General features: G+C 35.8%; 1 protein-coding gene across 21 annotated transcripts in view; it reads right to left on the bottom strand.

Moving 5' to 3' along the window:
- ADGRL3 (adhesion G protein-coupled receptor L3) overlaps positions 1–19,698 on the bottom strand; it is a 943,166-nt gene that overhangs the window by 255,308 nt on the left and 668,160 nt on the right. For all 21 annotated transcript variants that reach the window (XM_070791494.1, XM_070791493.1, XM_070791500.1 and 18 more), the window contains one exon: positions 12,847–12,927. In XM_070791494.1, coding sequence (XP_070647595.1) covers positions 12,847–12,927 — 81 coding nt within the window. The remainder of the gene's footprint in view (positions 1–12,846; positions 12,928–19,698) is intronic.

Raw genomic sequence — 19,698 nt, 5'->3', positions numbered from 1 at the left:
TCATATTTGGTGTTTGATACTTAAAAAAATCTTGGGAGAGAGTTTGTTGCTGTTATTGGATTTGTCCATGATCATATATAGTTAGCAAACTAAGGTTTGTTATTGTTGTTTAATCACTAAGTAATGTCCAGCACTTTGCAACACCATGGACTATAAATGCCAGGATCCTCTGAACTCCATTATCTCTGGAGTGTGCTCAAATTCATGTCCATTGAGTCGATGATGTTATCTAACCATCTTATCCTCTGCCATCCCCTTCTCCTTTTGCCTTCAATCTTTCCCAGAATCAGGGTCTTTTCCAATAAGTCCACTCTTCGCATCAGGTTACCAAAGATTGGAACTTTAGCTTCAGCATAAGTACGTCCAACGAATATTCAGGGTTGATTTCCTTTAGGATTGACTGGTTTGGTCTCCTTGCAGTCCAAGGGGCTCTCAAGAGTTTTCTGGAGCACCACAGTTTGAAAGCGTCAATTCTGTGCTTAGCCTACTTCATGGTCCAAATCTCACAACCCTTCATGACTACTGGAAAAACCATAGCTTTGACTATAAGACCCTTCAACAACAAAGAAACGTCTCTGCTTTTTAATATGCTGCCTAGGTTGGTCATAGCTTTTCTTCAAGGAGCAAGCATCTTTTAATTTCATGGCTGCAGTCAAAGTTCACAGTGTTTTGAGCCCCCAAAAAGAAAATCTGTCACTACTTCTATCTTTTCCCCTTCTATTTGCCATGAAGTGATAGGAACAGATGCCATGATTTTAGTTTTTTGAATGTTGAGTTTTAAGCCAGCTTTTTCCCTTTCATCAAGAGGCTCCTTAGCTCCACTTCACTTTCTGCCATTAGAGTGGTATCATCTGTATATCTAAAGTTGTTGATATTTCTTCCAACAATCTTGATTCAAGTTTGTGATTCATTAAGCCTGGCATTTTGCATGAAGTACTCTGCATATAAGTTAAATAAGCAGGGTGACAATATACAGCCTTGATGAACTCCTTTCCTAACACTGAATCAGTCAGTTGTTCAATGTCTGGTTTTAACTCTTGTTTCTTGATCTGCATACGGGTTTCTCAGGAGACAGGTAAGGTCGTCTGGTACCCCCATCTCTTAAATACTTTCCTACAGTTTGTTGTATTCCACACCGTCAGAGGTTTTAGCATAGTCAGTGTAGCAAAGTAGATTTTTTTTTTTTTTTCCCGAGTCTCCCTTGCTTTCTCTACGATCTCTGATTCCTCTGCCTCTTCAAAATCTAGCTTATACTTCTGGTAGTTCTCAGTTCACATACTGCTGAGTTAGCTTGCAAGATTTTGAGCCTAACATAAACTAAGGTTATCATGATTAAATACAAGAATTAGAATTGTAGCTGCATACTTTCATAATATTCCACCCAGAAAATCCTGATGCCAAACAACAGGACTAACTACTCCAGTGAGGGAATTTTTTTTTTTTTTCCCCGCTGGCCTCTGAAGAACTGGAAATTATTGCTGGACCCAAAGCTATAATTAGCTAAGAGAAAAGTGTTTCTCAGCACTGAGGGTGCCAAGTGCCTGTTAGTGTAAAGGCAATGCTGCTTTTGGGTGTCATGGGATTAATAATACCCAAAGTCAATGCTTCCCATACATATATCTTTTAGAACTAAGAAAACATGATCCTCACTTTCCTCATTTCTATGATATATATGATGTATCTGTGACAGCCTCACCTACTACCATCTAGATAAAAAAAGATGAACCTGGAGAAAAGAGATTTTATCACATCTCAGGCAACTGACAGTAAAAGTAGAAGATATTTTAAAGTTTTAGGATTTACTATATATCTTAAATTTATCATACCAATCTTCTAAATCTATTGTCAAGAATTGTTTTTAAAGATGGTACTTCTGAATGGCATATGTATTTGTATGCATGTATTGTGGGGGTATACCAAGAAATGAGAACCTTGCAGCTGTGAGTATTCAGCAGGTAGGGATGCAGGTGACTGCTATATTTGGAGTTCAAGACAATTCCTTCTTCCCCATCCCAGGCTCTGGTGGTGGTGGTTAATACAACTGATAGCAGTCTGCTCCTGGCAGTACAATTATTTTGAGTATACATGTATAACATTTTTTTTAGTGATTACATAAATAACCATTTTGGGGAGAGAATACTGGAAAACACAGTATACACTCCTTTTGTGAGGAAAAAGTAACACATTTTATGAAGAGTAGAAGGTAACAAGAATGACAACAGAACAAAATATTCTATTTTATAGAGAAAGAAACACACACATACAAATTATTTCTCATTGAGCAGTAGTACATAAGTGTCTGAACTGCTTGTATCATATTGTGTTCTTGAGATGAATACTGAGAGTGGTGAATTTGTTTTAAAAAATACTCTACTATGAATGGTCAGACTCCCATTGCTTGCTGATGATATTTTATTACTAAATACTTGCTGTAATACATAGTTTTAGAAATTAAGTCAGTTTGTATAAATGAAAAACTGTTATACCAGATTTCAGATATCTCAATTTGAATCTTGGTTCCAATAGTTAATACTTGTATGGCATTTGTGAAGTTAAAGAAATTCTCTATGTCTCAGTTTTTTCATTCATAAAGTTACAACAATAATACTATCTGATTCATGGGATTTGGGAACTTATTGAAGTACTAATCCACGTCAAGTACTTAGAATAGAGCTTGACAAACACTAAATATAAATATCAAGTGTTCATACCAAGTCAACTCAAAAAAGTAGTATCTACTGGAACATCCTGATGAAAACTATGAGAAACTGTCTTTGAGAATTGGGAGAAAGGGGATCATATGGATACTTTTTAGGTGATCATATGTCTTAAGGTTAATTTGTATAATCAATGTTAGCTATTATTATTAATGACTAGTATTACCTCACTGTAAAGTTATGACATCTGGAAAACATTAAATATTTTATTTCTGAACAAAATAAAGCAGTTCTACCCTCATGTATCTTAATGAGACTAAAACTAAAACAAGACAAAGAGAAGTAAGTACTGGAACCTATAGTAGCATTCCTAGGAAAGCTGGGCCATTGAGCAATCTTAAGAGGGAGCACAGAGAGCCAGGGGTGGTTGGGAGGTGTGGGGAAGCGTGAAGTTCAGTGAACTGAATCATGGTCATAGCTTCTTAGAGATATCCTAATACCATAGACATTTGCTTGCCTTGAACAATAGCTCCAATGGAGGAATCTTCACATTCAAGTCAAGGACCATTATCACTGGATCTGCCATTAGGCACACCAAATCTGAAGGAGAATGTACATATCATAACAGTATCAAGCTTCTGTCTTCACTTAATACCCTTTGGATACTAAGAATATTATTTAATCAACCGATGGGGAAGGAGAGTTCAAACAAGCTCTCTTCTCAATCAGGCTCACGGAGAGAACACCAAGATAAGCTGACTAGGAACCTAATGAGATAACCTACCAGATCACACTATTCTCTGGATACTTATTCTCAACACATAAACTATCTTCCACAAGGGACCTGCAGGAGTATACTAAATTAATTCAAATGATAAATGTTGACTTTTCAACAATAATTTATATTTTGAAAGTAGATTACAATTTACAAAACCCTCCGACTTATTCCTAAAGATATTGAGAAAAAAGTACATTTTACCATTGAGTTAGAATTTAACTTCACTTAAATTCAGCCCAAATTCAATTATTAATTTATTGTATTATAGTTGTATGCTTGATGTTAGAAATAGAATGATGATGACCAATAAGCCTGAATGAAAAGTGACAGGATCCTTATAAGACTAAAGAAGACAATGTGTATAAAATATTTTTTCCTGTGTCTGACATAAGATACATACTTAATGAAAGGGAGTGGTGTTTACCATTAATAATAACAAGCTATATACTCTCTGTATCTATTTTGTATGTGTTCACAGTGTACTATAAACAGAACAAAAAAAGCTTGGCATTTGCAACTGTAGGCAGTTTATCCAACATGGTCAAAGTACTTCATTATATGCAAATTTAATTTTTATTACCTTAGGATAAGGGTGGATAAAACTTGGCAATTATGTTTCACCATAATATTTGTTAACCAAATAAGTTAGAAAAACATTATCATAGCACATTAAAGAAGCCTGGAGACTCCTCAGTAAGAATGCCAGATGTGTTGAACTTATTTTATTTTAATCAATATAAAATGTTTTTATATTTCACTAAATAATGTTGTGTGTTAACATCTCAAATTTGTGACTCTATATCTTTGGCTATAGTCTACTTTATATATATATGCACTACACAGGACCATTTGTTTATTTTGAGCTGAAACAATATTTTCTGTGTGTGGATTTGCTGAATGTAATTCAGTTTGGAAGTGAAACTTAATGCCTGACATTATTCTATTCATTGATTATCTGCCAATGGAACCATGTTTATATTACTCATTTTACTACAGAAAAAGAAGTTTAAAAATGTATAAATTGGTATTGAGTACTGAGTATTAGGCTTATGCAACACACCCTTTAGTATTGAGTATTATTAGATTAATGCAACATCCCCTTTGGGGCTTCCCTGGTAGTTAGATGGTAAAGAATCTGACTGCAAAGCAGGAGATCCAGGTTCTATCTCTGGGTTGGGAAGATCCCCTGGAGAAGGGAACGACAACCCACTCCAGTATTCTTGCCTGGAGAATCCAACAGACAGAGGAGCTTGGCAGGCTACAGTTTAAGGGTTGCAGAGTTGGACATGACTGTTCACGTCACACTGGAGAAGGCTATGGCACCCCACTCCAGTACTTTTGCCTAGAAAATCCCATGGACAGAGGAGCCTGGTAGGCTGCACTCCATGGGGTTGCTAGAGTTGGACACGACTGAGCAACTTCACTTTCACTTTTCACTTTCATGCACTGGAGAAGGAAATGGCAACCCACTCCAGTGTTCTTGCCTGGAGAATCCCAGGGATGGGGGAGCCTGGTGGGCTGCCGTCTATGGGGTCGCACAGAGTCGGACACGACTGAAGCGACTTAGCAGTTCACATCACATTAGGCTTATGATCAAATATAAGAACCTACCTAAAAGAAGATTATACACAATAGTATACAAAATATAACAATGTTCTTTGCCAGCTTTATTACTAGTGTCTTATCATATTGGAAGGCAGAATGTATCTGGGAACAGTCAAATTTTTCTGCAGCATAATATTCAAAATATCACTGTTAGTTACATACTAGGAAGACATTTCTCAGAAGTTAATGTCTTTCCTTGGTTATTGACAGGAACTTATCTGAATTGAATTGCTAATGATGTTGTGAAGAATTTATAGGAAGGGTTCCATCATTAACTGCTAAAGCTGTCAGCCAATTTTATAGAAAACACAATGAAACCAAACCAAACCAAACAATAAAACAACAGTTTCAACTGAAGAGGGTGCCTCAACTGGTATAGCTGAATGTCAATATTCAACTCTGCTTAGGATTCTGACGCAGCTCCCCAAACAAACTCCCTCCTAAACACTAAGAATTTGAGTGATTCTGTCTGTGATAGATCTTATTCTGGTGCAGAGTATTTTGTGAGTAGTTAGGAAGCAAAATAAAGGTTAGGGAGAAAGGATCCTTGGTGTGGACACATGACCTTCAGAACTGCAGCTTCTATTGAGCCCTGCTATGCTCAAACTACCACACAATTGCACTCATCTCACAAGCTACTAGAGTAATGCTCAAAATTCTCCAAGCCAGGCTTCAGCAATATGTGAACCGTGAACTTCCAGATGTTCAAGCTGGTTTTAGAAAAGGCAGAGGAACCAGAAATCAAATTGCCAACATCCGCTGGATAATGGAAAAAGCAGGAAAGTTCCAGAAAAACATCTATTTCTGCTTTATTGACTATGCCAAAGCCTTTGACTGTGTGGATCACAATAAACTGTGGAAAAATCTGAAAGAGATGGGCATACCAGACCACCTGACCTGCCTCTTGAGAAACCTATATGCAGGTCAGGAAGCAACAGTTAGAACTGGACATTGAACAACAGACTGGTTCCAAATAGGAAAAGGAGTACGTCAAGGCTGAATACTGTCACCCTGCTTATTCTTATATGAAGAGTACATCATGAGAAATGCTGGGCTGGAAGAAGCACAAGCTGGAATCAAGATTGCCAGGAGAAATATCAATAACCTCAGATATGCAGATGACACCACCCTTATGGCAGAAAGTGAAGAGGAACTAAAAAGCCTCTTGATGAAAGTGAAAGTGGAGAGTGAAAAAGTTGGCTTAAAGTTCAACATTCAGAAAACGAAGATCATGGCATCCGGTCCCATCACTTCATGGAAAATAGATGGGGGAACAGTGGAAACAGTGTCAGACTTTATTTTGGGGGGCTCCAAAATCACTGCAGATGGTGACTGCAGCCATGAAATTCAAAGACACTTACTCCTTGGAAGGAAAGTTATGACCAATCTAGATAGCATATTGAAAAGCAGAGACATTACTTTGCCAACAAAGGTCTGTCTAGTCAAGGCTATGGTTTTTCCAGTAGTCATGTATGGATGTGAGAGTTGGAATGTGAAGAAAGCTGAGAACCAAAGAATTGATGCTTTTGAACTGTGGTGTTGGAGAAGACTCTTGAGAGTCCCTTGGATTGCAAGGAGATCCAATCAGTCCATTCTAAAGGAGATCAGTCCTGGGTGTTCTTTGGAAGGACTCATGCTAAAGCTAAAACTCCAATACTTTGGCCACCTCATGAGAAGAGCTGACTCATTGTAAAAGACTCTGATGCTGAGAGGGATTGGGGGTAGGTGGAGAAGTGTATGGCAGAGGATGAGATGGCTGGATGGCATCACCAACTCCATGGATATGAGTTTGGGTGAACTCTGGTGATAGACAGGGAGGCCTGGCCCGCTGTGATTCATGGGGTCGCAAAGAGTCGGAGATGACTAGCAACTGAACTGAACTGAACTGAAGAATTCCCTTGTTCTTATTTACAAATCTGCTACAAAATTACAAAAGTAGACTTTCATTTCCAATTGTAATACTAAAATTGGGAAATATGTCTGAAAAGCATAGAGAATGTATATGCATAAGAAATATATAATCAACCCCATTAAATTCAGTACAAATTGTAACAAACATTTTAATAATGTAGGGCTTAAAAATAATAAGGCTTCTAGATGAAACTATTTCTTTTTAAGTCCTGATTAATGAGATGTGTGGTGAGTAAAATTACTGTAATGGTGAATGCTGATTCAGGATCTTATTTTTATTAAGTAGTTTATAGTGAGGGCTGTGACTATTTTTCTATTTATAGTGGCAGCTCTGGTTACCTACCTTGTAATGTATTGTGACATTAATGTACTAGTAAACTATTGGAATTTACACCCCTGTTCAGTAATAAAATCTGTAAATTGCAGAATGCATATATAATCATCACAGGTATAAATTATGTGACCAAATGCCATGTATGATCACATTAGATTTAAAGAACAGCATCTCTCAAATTTACTCATCAGTGGGTTAAGTGCTACTGAATTTATATACTTCAGCTACTTTGAAATATAAATTTCAACATTTTATTCAAGGTTATTTGGTAACGTGCTACTATATTATCCATATGGTTACAATAAGCATGTTGGTCACAGAATACACATTATCAAAGAAGAAATATATTATGACAAACAAATGCATCAGTTTTGAAAGATACACTTTTTCCCCCTAAAAATGAGAGCAAAAGCGAAAGAAATCAAGAAAACTGAAAGGAGGTAGTATGGTGACATGTAGATTAAAGCTGGAATGATTCATACATTATATAAAATTTAAAACCATGAAAAATAAATGAAAATGTAATATAGATATCTGAAAACAATTATATAATTATTTTTTAAAATATCAGTTTAAAAATAATTCCAAAATTACCAATAATTAGTTCACTATCTCAAATACTAAAAGCAAAATCATTATTTAAAAAAAAGTGGCAAGTAATACAAAATGTTTGGGGTGAGAATAGTATAAAATGGCAAAATATCAGAAGCAATCTGATACATAATTGTATGTTGGATAAATGATACTTTCTACTGAAAAATCCCCAGTGAAAACATTAGTAAATGTATTGTTATTACTGTTTTTCATTTGTTAAGTTGTGTCCTGCTGTTTGTGACCCCATGCACACCAGGCTTCTCTGACTTCCATTATCTTCCTGGAGTTTGCTCAAACACATATCCATTGAGTCAGTGATGCTAACTAATCTCATCCTCTGCCGCTCCCATCTTTTGCCTTCATTCATTTCAATCGTTAGGCTCTTTTCCAATGAGCTGGCTCTTCACTTCAAGTGGTCAAAGTTTTCGAGCTTCAGCTACAGAAACAATCCTTCGATGGATATTTTGGGTTGATTTCTTTAGGACTGACTGGTGTGATCTCCTTGCAGTCCATGGAACTCTCAAGGGTCTTCTCCAGTATCACAGTTTGAAAGGATGAATTCTTCGGTACCTAGCCTACTTTATGGTCTAACTCTCACATCTGTCCATGACTACTGGAAAAATCATAGCCTTGACTATATGGAATTTTGTGGGCAAAGTGATGTCTCTGCTTTTTAATGTGCTGTCTAGCTTTGTCACAGCTTTCTTTCCTACATTCTAAATATCATTTTGTATTGCTTTTTTGATGTCAATAACTTAAGTATGATATTCTATGAAAATATAGTCAAGTCTGTAAAATACTCAAGGAATTAATATGTATATAGCAAGAATTCTTAAAACATGGACATTCATGTACACTAATGGAAACTGGTATAGGAAGAGAGAGAAATAATACAGTGAACTGTAATTTAGTGGGTGGGAGGGGAATATCAGGACATAGCTCTCATAGTCTCAACATTTATAAAATTATGGAAGGAAAATAGAAAAAGAAAAGCTAAAATAGCAGTGTGGTTTTTCAGGTAGTTCAAAGTATATTGCTATATAATCTAACAAAAATTATTATAGAATTCCAAAATAAAGAACTTCATTTATCTTTTTGCATATATTCAAATAAAAATCTATAACATGCATGAGAGACTCTCTCTATATATAAAGATCATTTATAGGTCATTTGTGTCATTTGACTTCATAAAAACATAAAAAATATACAGTGTAATTAAAAATAGTAAATGACGATAAATGAGTGATAGTTGAAATATTTTTGGTTCCAAAGTAATGATATTGCCTACTCTACACTATTTCCAATATTTGTTTTAAATTAAATATTAGATAGTTTTAATTAAAAACACAAGATCTTTTGTACTACAATTTTGGTGATTTATACAAACCTCTTTAATTAAATGTTCATTTAAAAAAGGTTCAGAACTATAACACATGAGCCTATAACTATAACTGTAATTGTATTAATCAGCATAGTTTAAGAGGGTCTTGGGCATATAGTAGAAAGATTTGAGACCTACAAGTTATCAGGACAATCCTTCTAAGGTCGAGGACACAATTTGAGGTGGCTCAGATGGTAAAAAAATAAAACTACCTCCAGTGCAGGAGACCTGAGTTTGAGCCCTGGGTTGGGAAGATCCTCTGGAGAAGAGAATGGCTACCTACTCCAGTATTCTTGCCTGGAGAATTCCAAGAACAGAGAAGCCAGGTGGGTTGCAGCCCATGGGGTCACAAAAAGTCAGACATGACTGAGGGACCAATACTTTCACTTTTTCATAAAGCAGGACACTGTTGGATTCCAGTAATTCATTCTTCACCACGTCAGTATCATCACTACTTTTACTAAGATGATGCCACTTTAAAGTGAAGTTCTTAATAATGCCAACCGACTCTTCAGAGTCTAGTTTATGTCAAGTTATTTGCCAGGAATTGACACTATTTCACTTATAAACTTGCCAGGGTTGCATTACTATCCTTGCGTTACAGATGACAGACAGAAGCTGCTTAAGGTCATGTAGGTCTGCCTGGCCTCCATGCCAAATTTCTTCCTATATGCCACAACAGCAAACCCAAAAGTACATACTAATAGCCACAATTTATCTAGGGCTTATCAAATGCCAGACTCTAGTCTATATTATCCCTAATCCTCACAAAGACATTGTTGAGTGCTTATTTCTGTCTTCTGTGTAGCAGTTGAGGAATTAAAGACAAGAAAGTTCTAGAACTCCCAAGTTTAAAATTATTGTCTCTAAATCCCTTTATCACTCAATTTTTGTCAAATTTTATTCTAAACTTATTTTATTCTATCTGTCTAGCTATAGTAGGTTGCTTGTAGGTGTGGTCAGTCACTTCAGTCATGTACAACTCTGCGACCCTATGGATCGTAGCCTGCCAGACTCCTCTGTCCATGGGATTCTCCAGGCAAGAATACTATAGGTTGACATGGCCCGAATTGCTCTCCTTCTTCTGTCCATAGTCCTTCAGACTGTGGTTCCTTCTTCAAGAGATGTAGTCTATTTCTTAAGTCTGGGGATGATTATGTGACTGACTTGGGCCAATAGGACATAACAAACATGGCACAAGCAGTCTTGAACAATACCTGAACTTTGGGACTTTCCTCCTTACTGCTGGGAATCCTGTCACAATGGGAATGAGCTGGTGCTAGCCTGCTAGATGAGAGTCATATGGCTACCACCCAGATGATATCAAATAAAGAAAGTGAAGTTGCTCAGTTGTGTCCAACTCTTTGCGACCCCATGGACTGCAGTCTACCGGGCTCCTCCGTCCATGGGATTTTCCAGGCAAGAGTGCTGGAGTGGGTTGCCATTTCCTTCTCCAGTGTATCTTCCTGGCCCAGGGATCAAACCTGGGTCTCCCCACTGCAGTAGATGCTTTACCGTCTGAGCCACAAGGGAAGCCCCAAGATGACATCAAGATGGCTATCAAACCTGTTAGTGAGTTTCCTCCCCTGAAAAACCGACCAGTCTGCTAAGTACTAAATATCCAGTCTCAGTCAAGGCAGTACACATGTAATGCAACCAACTCTGAGAACTATAAAAAATGTTTCTTGATTTAAGCCACTAAATTCCAGAGTGGATTATTACACTATTCTACTCATGACTGTACAGTATGCTTCCCAATTTATACTAGGACTATGTATGAAGAACTGAATTAAAGTCACTAACTTGCATAAGTAGGCCTCCACCCCTGGTGGAAATGACATTCTACTAAGAATTAGCAAGGTTAAAACAAGACATCCTTTCATAACTCATATTTCCCTCATGAGGAGAAATTACATTATAAGCATTCAGGTAATTAATCAGTAAAGCAATCTTAGAGGTATTTCTGCTCTTTCCCTTAAATCTGTTCAATCAATACTATGTTTCTTCAAAATACTTTTCAGACCCTACCCCTGCCACCAATACACTGTTAATTTCCTATTCATCTTTTACCTAGATTATTGAATCAGCCTCTCTCTGTCAATCTTGCATCATCTACATTAACAGTGATATTTTTCCAATATCAAGAACTGGTGATGTTATAATGTAACACCCCACTAACTTATCTAAAAATATTTGATGACTTTGTTTTTCCAGGATAAAAGACAAACTTCTTGGCATATGAAACAGAATCCTTTACAGTCTGCCTCATTACATCTTTCCAGTTTCTTCGTCTAAAACTGCTTTCATTTTACTGTGCACCTAGCATATTTCCTTAAAAATATCACAACCTTTACAAACCCATATTTTGGTACATTCTGTGTCCTCTTTGTGAAATTTCTTATTATTCCTGCTCAGCTTACTTCTTTAAAAAAATGAGGATGCATCCTTCACAATATAGGTTGTCACATTCAGAAATCATTGTATGACTTCCCATTATGTGTCAAGCACAGACCAGTGGTTGGAGGAGAAATAATAATTATGACACTTTTGCCCTCAAGGACCTTACAAAAAAGAAAGGGAAACATTTAGCCTGAAAAAATAAAATGCACTGCTTTAGGTACAATAACTGAGGCAGGCGCAGAGGACAGAGGCATGCACTTAGCTTCTGCCTAATACATAGTCAGCAAAGGCTTAACAGAGGAACTGAAGATAAAGCAGGGCATTGAAACACTGGTAGAAACTTAACGGGTAGCAAAGAAAAAATTGAGACTCCTAGCAGAGGAAACTGTATGGAGAACATGCTCATAAAAGACAGATCCAGTGATTTTTATTGCATATTTTTAAAAGTATAAGAAAATATACTATATTACTTTAAATAAAAAAAATAACCTTAGGATATTTGGTATTTATGAAACTAAAAGTTGTATCTATTATTACATCAGATTAAACATTATACAACATTAAAATTTATTAATAATCCTTTAAAAGTAGAAAGATAAATTCTGTAGATAAGATAAATGTTACTTTTAATTTCTGTTTTGTATGATTAGTTATTTTTAAAAATCTTTAAACATATGGCATCAATTTAAATATATAATTTAAATTTATACAATTTAAAAATAAATGTTATTAATACTAAAATGACTTTTTAAAAGAAAAATAAAACATAAAACATCAATTTGCAAGGAAATAAATTTGTCAATGTAACTTAGTTTAAGACATCTTAATTTACTAAAAAAAATATATAAAAAGATAGTAGAAGAAGAAAGTTCCAATAAAAAAGGAAATGATTATATAATAATCTTTAAATCTAGGCTGGTTTTCAACTAGTCTTTCACTATGGAGCCACATCTTTTATTTGGTTTACAAGCATTTCTCAAAAAAATATTTCACATCTTATTTTATAAATAAGACTTACTCTCTGTTATCATTACAAACCATTTTCCTCCTGTTTTTTTTAAACAGGCACTGCACTGTAACATACATATTTATAATCATCTTTAATTAATTGTCTTCATCAAATAATGAATAGACTCTCTTTTTCTTTAAATAATAATATATAAAAAAAAAGAATACAACAACTCACCTCTAACAGGGGGTCTTTCCAGGTCAGAGTCAAGGTGAATTGGTGGAGAGATGTATGATACCTGTCCATGATGTGCCTGCCCTGTGGACCCAAAAATAAATGTTAAAATACTATAATAATGTTTTTATACTTTTTGGTTAGTTTTATGATTTCACACATCTCTCTTTACACTGAATTCATAGCCTTATAGAATGCAAACATTATGCGTCATCGAAACGTCAACCAATTAAAACAGTCCTTCTTAAGCTAATTTTATTGTTGTTGTTTAGTTGCCAGTAGTGTCTGACTCTGTTGTGACACCATGGACTCAACCACACCAGGCTCCTTTCTCCATGTGATTTCCCAGGCAAGAATATAGGAGTGGGTTGCCATTTCCTTCTCCAATTTTGAACTTGTTGCTTTTAAATCATGTTTATTGTGAAATGACACTTTGAAAAACACCATAAAAGTGACTGGCAAGAAAAATGAAATATAAAAACTGAAAACAAGACATATAAAATACAGTCCCCATTTTTCATTTCTAAAGAGACATTAAATACTCTCTTTGCTTTAAATGTTTCTAAACACTGACTTTTGATTTTGGCACTTATTTCAAGGAAGATCAGTAACAATCTGCAGACAGGCATCCATGTCAGATAACACTTTTAATAGCACTTATTTACAATCCTAATTAACTTTATATTTATTATTACTTTTCAACATTTTACTTATTGTTTAAAAACTATTTCTACTTGCTTATTGTATTTGATGGAAAAATAATAACTACCCACAATATAAAAAGCAGGTAGATGGATTCATTCTGTTTCTTGTATTTTGTCAGCTCACACACAAACTTGTAATACACTTTTTGTTGTATGAGTTAAAGTGTTAAAGTTCCTTTGAAGACCAAATTGCTGACTGGCAAAAAAAAAACAAACAATTCTAACTTAAAAACAAAAGGATTTTCTAATGCTCAAAGTAGCTATAGCTTATAGACTGATAATCCAGTAAACAATTTGAATTTTAAGGCAAGAAAGTATAATTACGGAGTTCAATTACTAAAGCCACTTTATATGAAAAAAATATTGGGTACAAGTAGAGAACCCATCATTTTCTTTCTACAAGGGATATGCAGTTGTATTTTATACATTTACTAAAGCACTTTACAGGGTTGTTAATCTCTTTTCCTAAACAAGGAAAGTTAACGATATATAGATTATGGTAACAGTTAGAGTAACCTTCCCGTTTCAAGTAATATTCGACTTGTAATAAAGTCTGCTGATTCCTCTTATGAGGCACATTTCAAATAATTAATATGGCTCCCTGTTGATAGTAGCTGCTGTTGCTCCCAGCATTTTTCTAGCTAACAGCAGACACAGTGAAAAGGTTGTAATATACAAAGCCCCTCATAATGGTAGCTAAGAATATTGTGCATTCACTGGCCATGTTTCAGTGGAATACTAAAAGGACTATTATAAAAGTAATAAGAGAGCAATTGTGCACTATTATCAAGTTCATGTGTAATAGAGCATATTAAAAATTTCATATTATATTAATTATAAAAACATCGGATGTTTACTTATGTTACATACTTTGTTGCAAAAACATTTTTATTTTTAAGGTCCTGTGTTGTTACAAATGAATCAGTTTCAAACTTTATTGATCATGTAAATGAAAATAAGAGTCATTTCATATTGGTTCGAAATAACCTCAGCATATAAAAGTGTTGATTTTATGTCTAACTAAGGAACATGGCTTTTACTACATATCATAACAGCCACTACGTATTCATACATACAGCATCTCATTTTATGCAACCAGTATCACTATAAGGTTTCAAAGGTAGGTACTATATAAGTATACACATATTTTTAAATAAAAAATGTAATAAAAATTTTAAATAAAAAATGTAAGTAACTAATAGGCAAAGAGCAAGGCCAGCAGCATTTTGACTTTTGACAAAAGCATTTGACAAACAAATTTGAAGTTTGTTCTTCTGTATTATGTTTCTCAAAGAAAGTATACTAAACCTGGAAGTAATGTGTGTAGATTTCAGTGATTAAATTCTGACAAGTAACTGCTTTGAAACTGTCACCTCTATATTCAAACTGAAGTAAATGGTCCCTTTAAATGGCACATTTGCCTCTGCTCTTGGGATAATCATGTAACTTCAGAGTGCTCCACCCACATATTTTAGGCAGTGCAGGGGTAGGGTAATTACAATTGCACAGGTTCTCTCCAAGGAGTGAGAGGTCTGAGCGCCACATTAGGCTCCGCAGTCTGAGAGTATTGTACCAACCCCTAGAACAATTTTAGTTTTGAAGGCCAGTAGGGGCTTAATGTCAGAGGGCGGTGGGAAAGAGAAACTCCCCTCTAAAAGGACACACACACAGTCTCTCACATTCTAGGACTCAAGGCAGAAGCAGTAATTTTAGGTCAGACCCACTAGCTCACCTTGAAGAACGTTGAGAAGAGGCAGAAGGAAACTAAAGCTCACTGTCAAGATATAGACACTGGTGGCAGTCATTCTTACACGTGGACAATGGTACTGGTAAGTGCCAGTTTGGAATCTTTCCTGAAGTCTCTTAGCACTGGGACCTCGCCCTGACCACCAGCATGTTTACATCAGTACTGGGATGCATCAGGACAAGTAACTAACTGGGTGGGGCTGCCTTAAGATCCCCTGAGCCCACAGCCTCCCCAGGATACCACCCTGTATACCAGATAGCCCAGGATATGGTCCTTCATATCAGTGCACAGGCACTAGTCCTGGGACCCTAGGTCCCTGTGGCCAAACATACCAGGCTCCAGCCCTGCCCATCATCAGTCAGATAATGACCCCAGGACCAGCTAAAACCATAATTAACTGCCATAAAATTTTCTCGTGGATTTGTGGTGAATAATATTCAATAAGAAAAATGTGGTCAGCTTCAAAAAGAGCAAAGAGAGTAAAAAGCATATCAAATACATGTTTTTAAACATCTGACACATTTTCCTCCATAATTTAGTCTTATACCTAGTCTTATACCTAGTAGCTGGAATCAAGATTGCCAGGAGAAATATCAATAACCTCAGATACACAGATGACATCATCCTTATGGCAGAAAGTGAAGAACTAAAGAGCCTCTTGATGAAAGTGAAAGAGGAGAGTGAAAGAGTTGGCTTAAAACTCAACATTCAGAAAACTAAGATCATGGCATCCATCCCATCACTTCATGAGAAATAGATGGGGAAACAATGGAAACAGTGACAGACTTTATTTTGGGGGGCTCCGAAATCACTGCAGATGATGACTGCAGCCATGAAATTAAAAAACACTTGCTCCTTGCAAGAAAAGCTATGACTAACCTAGAGAGCATATTAAAAATAAGAGACATCACTATGCCAACAAAGGTCCATCTAGTCAAAGCTGTAGTTTTTCCAGTGGTCATGTGTGGATGTGAGAGTTGGACTATAAAAAAAGCTGAGCACAGAAGGATTGATGCCTTTGAACTGTGGTGTTCTAGAAGACTCTTGAGGCTCCCTTGGACTGCAAGTAGATCAAACCAGTCAATCCTAAAGGAAATCAGTCCTACATAGTCATTGGAAGGACTGATGTTAAAGCTGAAAATCCAATACTTTGGCCACCTGATGTGAAGAACTGACTCATTGGAAAAGACCCTGATGCTGGGAAAGACTAGGAGGAAGGAGGAAAAGGGGATGACCGAGGATGAGATGGTTAGATGGCATCAGCAAGCTCCAGGAGTTGGTGATGAACAGGGAAGCCTGGTGTGCTGCAGTCCATGGGATCATAGAGTCGGACAGGACTGAGAAGGTGAACTGAACTGATACCTAGTTTCACCTCATCCTTGTAACCACAGCTTTGTATATCTAAATATATGATATTCTCCTTACTTTTCCAAATTAAAAAGGATATTATCTGATTATTTTTCCTTCTGATTTTAATGCAGTTTTCTAAATTTCAAAGCAAAAAAAATCATACTGAAAGTTTATAAGAATTACATTAATTCTGTAAACAGTTTGAAGAATAGACATTCTAAATAGTTTGTCTTCATATATTTTAAATTGACTTTTGTTTGAATTGCTTTTTAATAAAAATATTTTTGAAGTTGTCTATACTTTGGTTATAAGAATATTTCATTGTGCAAGTATTCTATTTTCCCTATTTTTAACAATATTTCTAAATTTTCTTGGTGACTTTCACTTATATTTTTTGACCTTCATTGTTATAATTAGTTATTGATTCTACCTTAATAGATCCTTAGAGCTATATACACTTAAAATAGCATTTTGATTATGATCTGTGATCTTTGTTTCTTATAAGAAATATATTCCCAGGTTAAGATTCACTTGCATACATTTGTATGCATTTGTATGAATACATTTGTATGCATTTGTATGAAGATGGCATTGTATGATTGCATTGTATGAAGATGTCATTTGTATGAAGATGTCATTTGTATGAAGGTATCATATATATGCATTTATGTATACACATGTATGTACATAGACTAGAGATCTCTTCAAGGAAATCGGAGATATTTCATTGTAAAACATACCATATATTTTGTATCCATTAATCAGTTGATGGACTTTGGGAATAATTTCCACCTTTTGACTACTATGAAAAATTCTGCTATGAACCTTCATCTACAAGCTTCTGTGTAGGCATATGTTGCAATTTTCTTGAATATATATACCTAGAATTGGAATTGCTGGGTCACACAGTAAATTCTATGTTTTAAACTTTTGTGGAAATGATTTCTAAAGAAGCAGTTATTAGTCACTAAGTTGCATCTGACTCTTTGCAATCCTGTGGATATATCCCCCTGTGCCCAGGCCCCTGTGTTTATAGGATTTCAAAGGCAAGAATACTGGAGTGGGTAGCCATTTCCTTCTTTAGGGGATCTTCCTGGATTAGGGATTAAACCTGTGTCTCCTGCACTGGCAGGCGGATTCTTTACCGCTGAGCCGACAGGTACCATTTTACTTTTCATTAGGGACATATTAGGGTTCCCCTATCACAGAGATGGTTTTCAGGGTCTTTTGCTTGTTTGTTCATTTTAAGCTGATAGTGTAGTTAAATTAGGATTGGTAAAACCTTGAAATAATTAATATTAAGACAACTGGGAAGGGAATAATCTCACCAAATAAACATAGAAACAAGATTTCGGTCATCCACATTGAGAGAGAAGAGGAAAAAATGATCTGGCCAAAAAGTACACATATACACAGGAAAAGAAAGAGAAAGAGCAGCTTATATTCTGAAGTGAAAATGTATGAACCATCCAGTGTTAGGCATGCCCAAAATATAGAAAAATTAAGGGTGCTTGTTAGCAGAACCTGAAGGGCCATTTTGCATTTTGGAAAAGCCATTTTTTTCTATCTTCAATCTCTCTTTCAAGTTTCATTTAATTTGCATCTCATTTAGGAATTCTGTGTGATTTCTACTGAAGTTCAAATATAGAAAAGACTTGGCCAGCACTAGGTACAGGAAAAGGCTTTTCCCCTCTCTTTCTGTCAATACCTTACTTGCACATCAGAACACAGAAATACATTTTTAGAACCATAGAATTTGGACGTCTGAAGACATTTGATAGCATATAGTCCCAAACATTTTAGAATAAGAAAACTGACATCTTGAGAAATTGGTGACTTTCAAAAGCCAAATCAAACCAGTGGTTGTCAAGAGTGATGTTAGAGGAACAGTGATAAAGGGGATACAGTAGCCTGCAGAAAACTGCCCTCAACTCCCTCTTACCTCTGAAGTCTCAGCAAGCTATTATTCTCAAGGTGTTTGGGTCATCAACTTTCAGGTGTGTAGACACCTTAAAGGGTTGAAAACTATTTATTTACAAAAATATGTACTTTTTTTTTTTTTTCTATTTGGCTAGGTCTGTAAACTAAAGTCAGCTTAGTGTAACAGGTAAAATCATGCCCAGGACACAGAACTGCCTATCATAGTATTGGGATTCTGCCACATTTGAGCCATAGAATTATTAACAACATAAGTTATTAGCTAGTAACTATAGAGCTGTTTAACTTCTATGTGCCTTAATTTCCTCATTTGGATAAGGGGGATTATAATAGCACGGAGCTCATAGGGTATTCTGAAAATTAAATTTATACATATAGGGCTTCCCTGGTGGTTCAGATGGTAAAGAATTTGTCTTCAATGCAGGAGACTAGGGTTTGATCCCTGGGTTGGGAAGGTGCCCCGGAGAATGGACTGGTAACCCACTCTAGTATTCTTACATGGAGAATTCCATGGACAGAGGAGCCTAGCTGACTACAGTCCACAGAGTTACAGGGTTGGATACGACTGAGGAACTAACACACTTACAGCAATTAGAACAGTGCTTGGTGCGTGGCAAATTGCTTAGAATTTTTAGCTTTATGATTATTACTATTATAAATTCATTCATTCATTAATTCATCACACAAAATAAATGGAGTCCCTAATATGTGACAGGTGCCTTCTTAGGTAGCACATAACAAATGATAATCCACACTCTTACATAGGGGAAGATAGGCAATAAGCAATTAATACAACAAATATTATATATGTGAGATGCTGAAGGCAATGGAAACAAATTAAAATAGGCTAAAGGGGAACTGAAGTGGGACTGGCAGGTTGCAATTTTAAACAATAATCTGGAAGGCCTAATTTAATTTCTATGAATAGCATTTGAAAAGTTCAAGAAAAGGCAAGAGATACTATCTGACTTTTATAGGAAATTGTAAAAAGATAAAAATATGGATGAGTCCAAATCTATTTCTATTAATTAAGAATGAAAGACCAAAATGTGCTGCTATCAGATGGTTTTCCTAACATATTTATTTCAAATTTTACACACAGACACATTAATAATG

This window comes from Bos indicus, chromosome 6 (assembly GCF_029378745.1).
Source record: "Bos indicus isolate NIAB-ARS_2022 breed Sahiwal x Tharparkar chromosome 6, NIAB-ARS_B.indTharparkar_mat_pri_1.0, whole genome shotgun sequence".
NCBI lineage: Eukaryota > Metazoa > Chordata > Mammalia > Artiodactyla > Bovidae > Bos > Bos indicus.
The sequence above is the reverse complement of the archived record's forward strand: the minus strand, read 5'-3'. Positions and strand labels throughout refer to the sequence as shown.